The sequence below is a fragment of the Octodon degus genome, unplaced genomic scaffold (assembly GCF_000260255.1).
Source record: "Octodon degus isolate 3935 unplaced genomic scaffold, OctDeg1.0 scaffold00008, whole genome shotgun sequence".
In the NCBI taxonomy this organism is placed as follows: Eukaryota; Metazoa; Chordata; class Mammalia; order Rodentia; family Octodontidae; genus Octodon; species Octodon degus.
In genome coordinates, this window is record NW_004524584.1 from 12,392,033 (window position 1) to 12,404,891 (window position 12,859).

The following is a 12,859-nucleotide window of genomic DNA, read 5'->3' on the forward strand; positions in this document are numbered from 1 at the left end:
ACAGTCACTATTGCCATCTACCAACCTACTCTTCTAGGATTAACCCAGGGTACATAAATTAACCCAGGGTACATAATATTTTGGGCTGGGTGTGGTGGTGCACACCTATTATCCCAACACTCAGAAGGCTGAGGCAGTACGGTCATAGTTCAAGGCCAGACTGGGCCACCAAGTGAGTCAAGGCCAGCCTGATTTGCATAGTGAGACTGCCTCAGGAAGACTACTACTACCACTACTAATGACAATAGCATTTTTTTTTTTTTAATTTAGTACAGGGTCTACAAGGTCTCGTTATACAGATCTGACTCCTAGTGATCCTCCTGTTTTCAGCCTCCCAAGTGCTGGGATAACAGGTGCGGGCCACCATGCCCAGTCTCAGTCCCATCTTAGTGTGCCCTAGGGGCACGGCTGACACTGGCACAGCTCAGGGATAGAACCCTGGCTACTGTGCTCTATCTAAGCATGCACTTTAGTCCACTGAGCTATCTGGCTGGCCCTGTCAATAGTATTTATATTCATTCATTTAATCATTCCCTCAACATACTTTGGTTTGATCCCCAGCATGTTGTGCCAGCCCTGCCCCTGGGGCATGCTAAAACAGGACTGAGACTGGGTGCGGTGGCCCATGCCTATAATCCCAGCACTTGGGAGGCTGAAAACAGGAGGATCAGTACAAGTCCGATGTATGTAGTGAGACTCTATAGACCCTGTACTAAAATACAAAAAAAATTTTAAAACAAGCAAAAAACGTATTTATTGTGGTACTGCAGATTGAACCCAAGGCCATCACACTGAGCTACGCACATCCCCAGCATTATTTGAGACAGGTCTTACTAATTCCCTAAACTGTCCAGGCTGGGCTTAAAACATGTCACCCTCCTGTTTGCCTTGGCTTCTTAGTATGAGGATTAAGACATTTGCCGCTGGACCAGCTAAATCCTGCTAATATTCACCCAATCATTAAGAGATAAAATGTTGGGGCTGGAGAGATGGCTCAGTGGTCTAAAGCACCTACTTGAAACAAGCTTGGCAAAGCACAGGGACCGCAGTTCGATCCCCAGCACATGCCAGCCAGCCCCGCCCCCTGGTGGGCTGAGCTGGCCACACACACACACAATAAATAAATGTAATAAATAAAAATAAATAAATATTTTTAAAAAAAGATAAAATGTCAACCACACCTCAATATAATTTTAGTAGTAATGTAAGAATCTGGCATCATGATAAATATGATCTTCAGAGAAACATTTTAGAAAAACTTTCCAGCTAGGCATGTAGTACATATTTGTAATCCTTGCCCTCAGAAGGCTGAGGCGGGACTGCCAAGTTTGAGACCAGTTCAAGGCCACCTGAACTACATAGCAAGACCCTGTCTTAAAAAAAAAAAAAAAAAAAAAAAGATTAAGTGTTCCAGATATATATGTATATATATAAATATACTTCAGTATATTTATTAGGTTGTTGTGAGTTATTGTAAGCATTCCACAATAAATCTACTTACTTCACAAAAAGAAATTCTGGCACCTTCTCAAACAAGGTTTTAATAATGGCAGGCTAAAAAAAGAAGATATAAGAGGTTAGGAGACAATCTCAAAACACACAATAGAAATGTATAATTAGCCAGAATTCTCTCCAGCCTGAGTTCTCAAGGACCTTGCCATAATTGATATACTCTAATTATATAGATATCCACATAAATTATGTTTTTCACATAAGCTACTGAAATACAATGACATTTGAAATATCAAAACATAATTTTCAAGGCAAGATGAAAATAACCAAATAAAAATATTATTAAATATGGTAACTGTTGATCTATGAAGTGCAAAGACTTTAAAAGGTTATCAAATAGTTTCCAAAAGAGTGTCTTTCCAGCATGAAAAAAGAAACCCATAGACTTAAAGATCACTAACTTTCAAGATTTTTAATGAAAAGATAAAGAACATAAGAAAAAAATGGAAAAGAGAAATGGAGCATGGCATGAGAGGGAGACTGCTCATTGTATACATTTGTACAATTTGTAATGTTTAAAACTATGTCAATGTATCATCCACTCAATTAACTGGAAGAGAAAGGCATCCACTCAATTAACTTGAAGTAAACAGCTGGAAAGCTAAATGGGAAGTGACATAAATGATCACATTTTCAGAGCCCAGACAATGCAGCTATAACAATCTCTGCTGAAGGCGGGCCAGCCAAACAGGCACAGGGGCTGGATTAAGCACCTGCAAACAGGCACAGGGGCTGGGAGTTCCATTCCAGGGCCTACTGTGCTAGCTCTGCCCCTAGGGCACGCTGAGACAGCAATTGAGACTAGGCCACAATTAAGACTGGGTGTGGTGGCACACACTTGGAATCCCAGCTCTTGGGAGGCTATAAACAGGTGGATCACTATGAGTCTAATCTAGTAGTGAGACCCTGGACACCCTGTAGACCCTACCCTAAAATTAAAAAAAAAAAAAAAAATCTCTGTTGAAAGAACAAATAAATGGGATGTTCAGATGGCCTGGGCCCTCAGCACAGGTTATCACCTGATCACCCAACCAGACTCATCTCAGCCACAGGACTACTATGGGAAAGCTCTTGTAAGTATCCTCTCTCTACCTTGAGCTCCAGCCACTTAAAAACTGGGCACTACACATTACATCCGCCAAATGTTCGCAGAAAAAAATGCAACAGTCTCTCACCTGTAATATGTCAATCCCCAGCAGCAGTTTGATGAGGCTTTTAGAGTAAGATGTACCCATGCTGTAAAGAAGAGGTATTTGTTTCTGCTTTTTCCTTTTTTAATATTTTAACCATAATTTTTCATAAAACTGGATAAATACAAAATCTTTAAGCATTATAACATAATCACGGGGGAGGGGGGGTGAGGAGATAGCTCAGCAACACAGTGCCTACCTGACAAGTACAAGGTTCCAAGTTCAATTCCCAGCACCAAAAAAATTAGATAATCTTGTTAGATGAAAAAGGGAAAAGGCAGAAAACCAAAAGATAGCTCTTACTAGATGTGAAATTGTATTAACATAGGTAAGACATAGTCTATAAACCTAGTTCTTAGTCTTAGAGTGATAAAATTTAATAATTTCAAGGTAAGGGCTAAACTCTGAGGAAAGAGAATTATAATTCCAAAGTAAAAAACTACCTCCTCTCATCCCAGGGTGCTCACTGTAACAGACTAAAACCCAGGGACTTCATGCCTCCCCTCATACCTTGATTCCTCATCCTGCAGGCGTTCACAAGACAAGAGGCAGTTCCTGAAGGTGTCAGGGTCTTCAATGTGAGACTCCAGGGCACTGACAAATTCTTCTATGACCTTAGTAAAGCGATTTGAAAATAGAAGAGTAAGATTTTTAGCTTGACATTTTCTTGCCAGCTAAATTCATGCTAGCCTACTCAACTACATAGCAATGTCTTTAAATTCCTAATCCTAAAATGCTGCTAACAAAGACAAGAATATCACAAAGAAATTATATACCTTAGGGTAAGAAGGATGCTTCCTCAGGGACTGAAAGAGCTTCTTTTGAAAAACTATTTGATCCACAGCTAGAAGGAAAGACAGCTGGTCACCATGGTCTATAAATCTGCCTACTACTACTGTCTTCCCTAAAGATCTAAGTTTCTTATCTGAGGAAAGCAGTAACAAGACTTTCAAGTTAATTTCAGAGGCAAAACTTGCAAACACATTAAAAGACTTTTCTTTTTGTTTTTCTTCCCCAGTCCTGGGAGTTAAAATAAAGATCTACATAGTGAGCTATATCACCAGCCTTTTTTGTTTCTATTCAAAGGCAAGATGTGACTATAATATAGGACAGCACAACTAGGTTTTCTAAAATAGATCTGCCAGCCAGATGTGAGGATATATGCCTACAATCACAGCTATTCACACAGGTAAGGAAGAAAGAATGCAACTTTGAGACTAGCTAGGCAACTTAGTGACATTCTGCCTCAAAATTAAAAAGAACTACCAAACACAGTTTCAGAACCCTGAGATTGTAAGTGTGTGCCACCATGCCTGGCTCCCAGCCTTAATAGCTCATTTTAAATCTTCACTGCATATTTAGTTAGGAAACCCATCACTTAGCCCTAAATCTTTTCTCTAAACCCAAAAGATAGATTTAGATTAAAATTTACCTAGTTGATTCTGATTCTCTCCAGTTTTCAGAGTAAGTCCTGATGTCTTAAGAAGCTTTACAAACACATTATCATTTTCTTCAACTTCATTAGAAGCATGAGATTTCTTTGTCTTTTTGGGAAGCTGTTGCCTCTTGGTCTCTGAAAATAGATAAAATTTTCAAGAATATCAATTAAAATAAAGATTAAAATGTAAAACTCCAAAAAAAAAAAAAAGTATAACTCCTTGGGGCCAGGGAGATGGCTCAGTAGAATAAGCACTTGCCTGGCAAGTGCAAGTGCCTGAGTTTAATCCCCAGTTCCGCAAAAAAAAAAGTAAAACCCCAGAAATAACAATTCTGAGAGAAAAATGAATGTGTTCCCAAAGAATTTTACTAGATTTGAGGCTGGAGTGAAATGAAAAATACCTGTTCCATGTTATGCCTAAGATGTTTGACATTCAGACTGATAGTGAGGTTAAGCTTAACAGCCTAGGTTGTACGACAATAACAATAAACTTCTCTTCTGGAGAGTTAACAACCTAAGTTTGCAGACCAAAATTAGAGAAAAAGGAGGGTCGCAAGGAAAGCCAACATTTTGACCCTAGCCTTCCAAGGTCAATTAAGACTCAGGACATATGAGAACTTGTACTGTAACAACACGTAACTAGGTAGTGTCCCAAATTTTCTGATCAAGGATTATGGGGCCAAAGAAGAAAGTGATCAATGATGTAGAGTGTGCCTAAGGAGAGTCCCATGGAGAGAAGACACTCCCTCAGGCTTTCACAGAGAGCACACTGGCCAAGCAATGGCCATGACTCATCCACATGGCTGATACTGACAAAGGTTCTACAATCTGAGGTACAGCTTCTCAGGATAAATCCTGAGGGGATTTCACTGACCTTATCAGACCGAAAAGCTACAACTCTTGTTGCATAGGTCTTACTTTATCTCGGTCTTAACCATCCAGCAGAAAAATATAAAAGCAAAGTATAAGAAGTAAAGCTGGGACTGGGGAGATGGCTCAGTGGAATAAGCGCTTCCCTGGCAAGCGCAAGGGCCTGAGTTCAATCACTGGTTCCGCAAAAAAAAGAAGTAAAGCCATGCTGTTATGTTGAGCTGTAGAGGACTCAGGTCAACAATTTCTGACATTGCCAGTGAAGCAGAAGACCCAATACTATTATGGACTACTGGACTCTTTTAGAATATTTTGCTGAGTTAACATACCCATAATACTCAAATAACGGAACTAAACAAAAAAAGGGGATACAGATGTCCATTTTGTATCTGTGTATTCAAAATGGTTGTGTAGATATATAGTTACATTCTCTTAATGAATGGAAGGATTTGTTCTAATAGTGTTTGTAAACAGGATATCATGTCTCCATCTTGTACAGCAATTAACCACTAGGAAGAATGTATACAATGTGTTAGTTATTGAAACTGTCCTACCAATTTGGTTTGAAACTGTCTCACTGCTATTTGTTTCTCAATAAAATTATGGGGGAAAAAAAGAAACTATATTTAAAAATCTCAGTAATAGCAGCTTATAAATAAAGGGTAAATAAAACAACAAATAGAATTACTTTCTTCAATTCAGTTTTTAATCGAAGAATTCAAAGCATGCCACTTGTAACGAGCATACCCACTGAAATGTTCTCCCTGCCAAATTTAAATCATCCAGTGTCTCTCAGGCTGCTATCTGCAACCCGCTACACTACAATCATGAAAAATACGTATTTCAAAAGCTGGGCAGTGGCACACACCTGTAATCCCAGCACTCAGGAGGCTGAGGTAGGATCTCTGCAAGCTCAAGGCCAGCCTGTACTACACAGTGAGTCTGAACTACATAGTGAGACCCTGTTTCTAAATAAAACAGAAGGGAATGGAATGGAAAAGAATAGAGTGGGGTAGTTTCTCTTGCATTGTCTTTGAGTACAAAGCCAAAATGCTTTCATCCTAAGGCTTTCAATTCATAAAAGTTAGTGTAGTGGCACATACCTATGATCCCATCACTCTGGAAGGCTAAGTCAGGAGAACTACAAATTCAAGCTCAGCCTGGGCATGAGTGACTCAGTAAGAGAATAAATAAAAAGGGCAGGGCATGGGAGGTAATGTGTGAAGACCCTGGATTCAATCCCATAACAAATAATAACAAAAACAATAACAAAAGATAGCCTTGAAGCTAAAAAGAAAGTCTACTTTTTGTCCTGAATGATGCAATTCTGCTTTTTCCTTTCCATTTTTTTATAGATGGTGTTTCACTATGTAGACCAGGCTGGCTCTGAACTTACTATGTACCTGCAAACATCCTCCTGCCTCAGTCTCCTGTACAGGCTGGAACCACCACACACAGTCAGTTTTTTTCATTTTTTCATTCCCGTTCCTCTCACAAAGCCCTGAGCAGAATGAAACAGAAACCACTCCCTGCCTCCCTTAGGGCCACTAAGGCAGAACCAGAAGATCAGTCTGTTCCCAACCTGCCAGGAAACACCTAACTCCTCCAAACTCACTCCTTAACTCAAATATTCAAATAGCCCTAAATTCAAACATCTTCTCCCCTTTACAGAATAATACTTTCAGAGTATCACATTTATGTTTAGCAACTTCCTAAATTACTCCTCTTCAAATTTTCTATCAATTTCTCTATATTCTATAATCCCTTAACTAATATGTTAGTCTCAAAATTTCCTTTTCTAAATTAAGCCTTTCCTAAGAGTTCTGATCTTGACATTTTAATCATTCTCAATAATTTTAAGTATTCATCAATATCAATTGTATTGGGACCTAAATTCCTATACCTATAAGAAATAGTTCTTCAAATAACAAGAGAGAACTACAGTAATAGGAATCATGTATGATAAATGAAAAGACCATCAACACCTTTTCAGGGCTAATGGGGTCCTCATCATCCTCACTCTCACGCAGGAAGTCCCCATGATCTGCTTGCCTTGACACACCTTTCCTTTATACATCACATTCCTAGCATTTATCTGAGCTACTTTTTGTAAGACAAAAAGGAGAACAAAACTTTCCTTTAAAGAGTAGATACTCTTATCTTTGTGTCCTAGCACAAGTAAGTCTAGAGTCCAGACTCCTCTTATCAGCACAGTTACCAGAGATTAGAGGCTTAGGTATACCCAAAGTCAGATATGGAATTCAGAAGCCAAAATGCAATTGCAAATCTCCTGACTCTAGATCCCTGGGCTCTACCCATTAATCTTCAATTAGCAATAATTGTGCCTCGGATAAACCTCATTGGCTACGATACTGCCACTGTGCAAAGCTAATCTTCGATGACTTCCGGTTTGAAGAGTAAGAACTTTACAGCTTGGGGGCCGGGGAGATGGTTTAGTAGAATAAGCGCTTCCCTGGCAAGAGCAAGGGCCTGAGTTCAATCCCTGGTTCCACCAAGCAAAAAACAAAAAAACAAACAAACAAAAAAGAACTTTACAGCTCTTTTAAGTGTCTCACACATTCACTACAGTTCAGAAAATTAAAGCACTAAACAGCTAGATACTTACTAGAGGCCTCTTCTATGGATGCTTCTTGATCCTCCGATCTTGACAGCCTTTTTTTGGAAATCATTTTGATCAAAGTCTTCTGTAAGTACTTACTAGAGCAAAATGAGAACACTGAAGTTACTTCTAGAAGCCACACTCTGAGGAATTTAAATTATGGCTGAGGGAAAACTGCTCTATCCAAAACCAGAGTTTTTGACTGGAAATGTGGTACAGTAATCCCAGCACTCTGAGGGCTGGGGCAGAGGATTGCTGCAAGTTTCAGACCAGCCTGGGCTATATAATGAGTCCAAGCTAGCCAGAACTACACAGCAAGACCCTGTCTCACAAAATAAAAACAATCAGTTTTGGGTTTTGGTGGGGTTTTTTTATTTTTAGACAAAAATCTCACTATGTAGTTCAGGCTAGCCTGAAACTCTCAGCAATCCTCAGCCTTCCAAGTTCTAGAAGTATTTTAATCTTTGTATTAATGCTATCTAAATCCAGGTGCTATCCATGCCTATATTTAGTCAATAACTTTCTTTTGTTCTTTATTTTTTTTTCTATTGGGAATCGAACTCAGGGCCTTGTGCTTGCCAGGCTGGCACTATGCCACTGAGCTGCATCGCTGGCCCTAAAAGCCACCCAGTCTTTTTTTTTTTTTTTTTTTCAGAACCGGGGATTGAACTCAGGCCCTTACGCTTGCCAGGGAAGCGCATATGCCGCTGAGCCATCTCCCTGGCCCCAATAACTTTCTTTTAAGGTGTGCTTACCTAGTCGTCTTTTACCAGACCACAGTCCTGTTGCTAAAGGAAAAAACATACAGCTCCTCAACTGAGACTCAAGACCCATTATCACACGGTTCCAATATACTTTTCTTGAACTAGTTCAATACCATACTTAGGTCTGTGCCAAGTGCTGGGGCAAACAAAACATGTATCTTGCTCTCAAGGATCGTATTATAGCAAATATTCAACTTACCTAACTACAGTTGTGTAAGTGACAGAAAAGTACAGGACTACAAGGAAACTTAATTTAGTTGGAGGCAAAACTGGTGAAAAGGAGGGACAAACTTCCAGGGAGACTTTTCTCTAAGGAAGATCTAGACAGACAGACATTGTCTTTTTGAGACAGGGTCTCACTATGTAGTTCAGGCTGACATTGAACTCACTTTGTAGCCCAGTAGGGCCTTGAACTCCAAATGATCCTCCTGCCTCAGTCTCCCAAGTGCTGGGATTATACGTACAGATGTGCACCACCATGCCTGGCTTGAAATTTTATGTTTTATTTATTTTTAATACTGGTAGCATTAGGGATTGAACCCAGGGCCTTGTACATGCTAAGCAAATGCTCTTAACACTGAATTACACCCTCAACCCAAAAGTCACTTTAAGTAGTGCACGTTTGTAATATAGGTTTTTTTTTTTTTCTAGAATGTTAGTAGGAGTTGATACATGCATATATCTTGCTTGTTTTCAATGCTTTATCTGCCTTTCTCTTTCCTTCCCCTTACCTTTTTCCCCTTCCCATCTCAAAGCCTCTACCATCTAGTTTCCTTATCATCACAGAAAGTCCTTTATTTTACTGAGACAGGATATTCCTGTGTAGTTCAGGCTGTCCTTGAGTTCACTATATAGCTCAAGCGGGCCTTGAAATCACAGTAATCCTCCTGCCTTAGCTTTCCAAGAGCTGAGATTACATGTGAGCTCCACCACACCCAGCTTCAGAAAGTCTTTTTTTTTGTACTTTTAGGGAAGGGTCTACAGGGTGTTCAGGGTCTCACTACTAGATTGGAACTCATAGTGATCCACCTGTGTACAGCCTCCCAAGAGCTGGGATTACAGGCAAGAGCCACCACGCCCAGTCTCAGAAAGTCATTTTTAAACATAGACCTGAGTACTGAAACAGGAGTCTACCAGTACAGGTGTGGGAAGAAACTCACTGGAACAGGAAAACCTGCAGAGTTAGAAATGACTGCACAAACATGGGAGAGCCTGAATTACACAGCTTTCTAGCTTATCTGGTACCGGAACCTTGTCTTTGCACAAGTGTTTTTTTCACTTGAAATGTTCTTGGTTGCCCAGAAATTCCTACTCATCCTTTAAGAGTTAGTAAGTATCATCTTCTCTGAAAACTGTTCCTCCAGTATCCCTGACAAAGGAAGTCTGCTATTCTAGCTTTCTTTTTCCAGAGTCTATCTAGGAGCCCATCACATCATATACTGTAGAGCTCGGAGCTAGGGATATAGCTCAGTGGCACAAGAGCCTGCCTGGCAAGTACAAGGTCCTGAGTTTGAGTTCTGGTATGGGGGGATATATTAAATATACTTAATATACTTATATATTAATATATATATTAATATATTTCGTTGCAGTACCACGCAGTCTATTTTTTCTTGCTAAATTACCCAGGCTGGCCTTGAACTTACTATCTTCTCCCAGTACCTGAGATTACGGATGTGAGCAGCACCACGCCTAAAGATTTCTGAGAATACAGTAGTAATTGAGTAAGAATGCCTGGCAACCAGGCTTAGTGGCACATACCTGCAATCTCAGCCCTTGGGAGGCTGAAGCAGGACTGCTGCAAGATTGAGGCCAGCCTGGAGGCTACATAGTGAGTCCATGGCCTATTTGAACTACACAGCAAGAATATGCCTTAAAAATAAAAAAGGAATGGCTGGCACATCAGGTAAAACACTGACAGTTAACAAACACTGCCTTTAGTGTTTTACACTTAATATTTAGTTCCCATAAAACTTTTTTTGTAGGTACCACTGTTAGTTTTGTCATCAGTGGCAGTGAGGGGAGGGATTCTAACAGTCGTTTGCCTCCAGAACCTGCACTCTTAACCACCACTAAGACTGACTTTATTTTTTCTTTTCTTTCTGTAATGGGTATTAAACCTAAGGCAGTGGCAGCGAATCTATGGCATACTGCCCCTGTAGCACACTGTATCACTTAAGCTCTAAAAGGTTCACCACCACTGACCTCAGGACTTCACACTAAGCAACATCCTTAGCTGTTCTTATCTGAAAACAGGATCTCCCTGAAACTAAGTTCCCCACCTGGGAACCCATCCTCTTGCCTCACCCTCCAGTGCTAGGATTGCGGGCGCACTGCCAAACTCGGCTCAACACTGACAATAACAACAGGGCCCACACAGACTATGTTACAATGTATCCTTTAATACCTATAAACACTGGAAGTCATTTTGCCAACAAGAACGAATGCAACTCAGAATCCTTTACCTTGGCCACACACATGCCCAGTACATGTAAGGGCATCTTGCTTTTGTTTCTTGGGATATATATGTTTGAAGACACTATGTAGGGCCGGGGAGATGGCTCAGTGGAATAAGCGCTTCTCTGGCAAGCTCAAGAGCCTGAGTTCAATCCTCGGTTGGGGGTGGGGGAGACACTATGTTATGTAGACTGGCCTCCAAGTTGCAGTGGTTCTCTGGCCTGAGCTTCTAAATGCTGGGATTGCAGGTGTGCCCCACAACACCATGCTAATCTTGCTTCTAGAAGTGCCTAGAAGTCGAGGTCAGTTATCTAGACCAGCCTATTCCGGTTTCGAGCTCGCTCGCTCGCGCTCTCTCCCTCCCTCCCTCCCCTTCCTTTCCTTCTACCACTGAATCTAGGGCTTTCATCTCCCACCACTACCGTGCGCCATTTTACTTTTTATCTTGAGATGGTCTAGCTAAGTTGCTAAATTACCAAAGTATGCAAACTACTCTCGAACTCTATCCTCCCGCTTCAGCCTTCTGGAGTGCTATGATATAGGTGCGTGTCACCACGCCCGGCTAAACATCCGCCTTCGTTTGTCTTTTTAACAACTCAAAAAGGTACCTGGGGGACGGACAGATAAAGAAAGTCGAGGTTCAGGACTCGGAGCCCCGGAGGGAAAAGCCGTACTCGGCTTGAGCCTGGAGACCGCTGGGTCACGAAGCTTCGAGAGACAGAGATGGAGGATACGCGCGCCCGACAGTAGCCGTACCGCCCCCAAGTTTGGGCTTTCCCGCCTGACGGAACCTTCGGTGACGCAAGCGTGCGCGTGACGCCACACGTGCGCGCCGGAAGTCGGCGCCCGGCGACCCAGCTGGAAGCGCGTCCCTCAGGATCTAAGCTGTAGTAGTGTCGGGGTCGGCCAGCTGAGCCGCGAGAGGAGGCCCCGGAGCGGACTCGGAGGGAAACCGCACTCCCCACAGCAGGCAGCCGGCTCTCAGCGAAGATGGCGGGGCCAGAGCTGCTGCTGGACTCCAACATCCGCCTCTGGGTGGTTCTTCCCATCGTGATCATCACTTTCTTCGTAGGCATGATCCGCCACTACGTGTCCATACTGTTGCAGAGCGACAAGAAGCTCACCCAGGAACAAGTGTCTGACAGGTCAGCGCCCTTCCCCACCTAGCCGGCCTCTCCCGTGTGGCCCAAGTGCGGGGCTTCTGTCAGCCGAAATCTCTCGCCATTGCTGGCAGGGTGACCTCGGCCGCTGCCTCCGTTTCACTTTTGTCTTCTATGAGGGAAGGTAACAGTACCCACCCCCAGAACAAGCGTAGCTTGAACTAGATGATGTCCGTGAAATCCTTAGCGCGGGGCCCGAGACTTGGGAAGTTGCTTTAAAGGAGGAAAAAGAACTTTGCTGTTACGAAGTTAGTTGCCAGGCCTCGGTAAGGTTGTCTGAGTTGTCCCGTCCCGCCCTATGGTCTGGCAGCATGCCTGCTAATCCAGTCACGTGGATGTGATAATCCGCATTCTTCCAGGTCACCCAGTGGTCAGCTGAGATGCTAAGAAACACAGTATACTCTGCAAACTAAAACTGCCTTAGAAATTCGAGGAGTTGTTTGTAATTATAGTATTTCCACTCCAGAGGTGGAACCAACTTCTTCCTCTTGTGCGTCCTTCCAGCATTTATCTGCGGAGAAAGGCGTTTGAGATGATTTTGGCAGTATCTAGAATCTTGCTCCTCTATAGTAAAATAAATAATTGTTTAGACTGTGAACTTAGGCATCTCTCACTTTAACAACGAGCAAGCATCAAGTTCGGAAGTTTCCACAGATGACAGAATCTTGTGAAAATTTAAGAATGTTTGAATTTTACTGTATTTTCAAAATCACTTTCTTTTGTTACCGATAATACTAGACTTCTACTTGTGAGTAATTTAAAGATTATTTTAAATTAAAAACTTATATAGGGGGCTGGTGAGATGGCTCAGTGGCCTACAGCACCTACTTAGAACAAGCTTAGCAAAG

General features: G+C 41.8%; 2 protein-coding genes and 1 pseudogene across 2 annotated transcripts in view; 1 reads left to right on the forward strand and 2 right to left on the reverse strand.

The window, feature by feature from the left end:
* Positions 1–11,593, reverse strand: part of Fancd2 (Fanconi anemia complementation group D2) — a 72,025-nt gene extending 60,432 nt beyond the window's left edge. The window contains exons 1-7 of the mRNA XM_023704518.1: positions 11,460–11,593; positions 7,637–7,728; positions 4,135–4,275; positions 3,479–3,546; positions 3,213–3,316; positions 2,688–2,748; positions 1,502–1,554 (exon numbers count right to left, since the gene is read on the reverse strand). Coding sequence (XP_023560286.1) covers positions 1,502–1,554; positions 2,688–2,748; positions 3,213–3,316; positions 3,479–3,546; positions 4,135–4,275; positions 7,637–7,700 — 491 coding nt within the window. The 5' untranslated portion in view covers positions 7,701–7,728; positions 11,460–11,593. The remainder of the gene's footprint in view (positions 1–1,501; positions 1,555–2,687; positions 2,749–3,212; positions 3,317–3,478; positions 3,547–4,134; positions 4,276–7,636; positions 7,729–11,459) is intronic.
* Positions 7,244–7,400, reverse strand: LOC111814202 (annotated as a pseudogene).
* Positions 11,594–11,718: 125 nt separating the features above from the next.
* The window catches only part of Emc3 (ER membrane protein complex subunit 3), a 21,908-nt gene continuing 20,767 nt past the window's right edge, over positions 11,719–12,859 (forward strand). Inside the window, exon 1 of the mRNA XM_004625034.2 lies at positions 11,719–11,996. Within this exon, the coding sequence (XP_004625091.1) occupies positions 11,842–11,996 (155 nt within the window). The 5' untranslated portion in view covers positions 11,719–11,841. The remainder of the gene's footprint in view (positions 11,997–12,859) is intronic.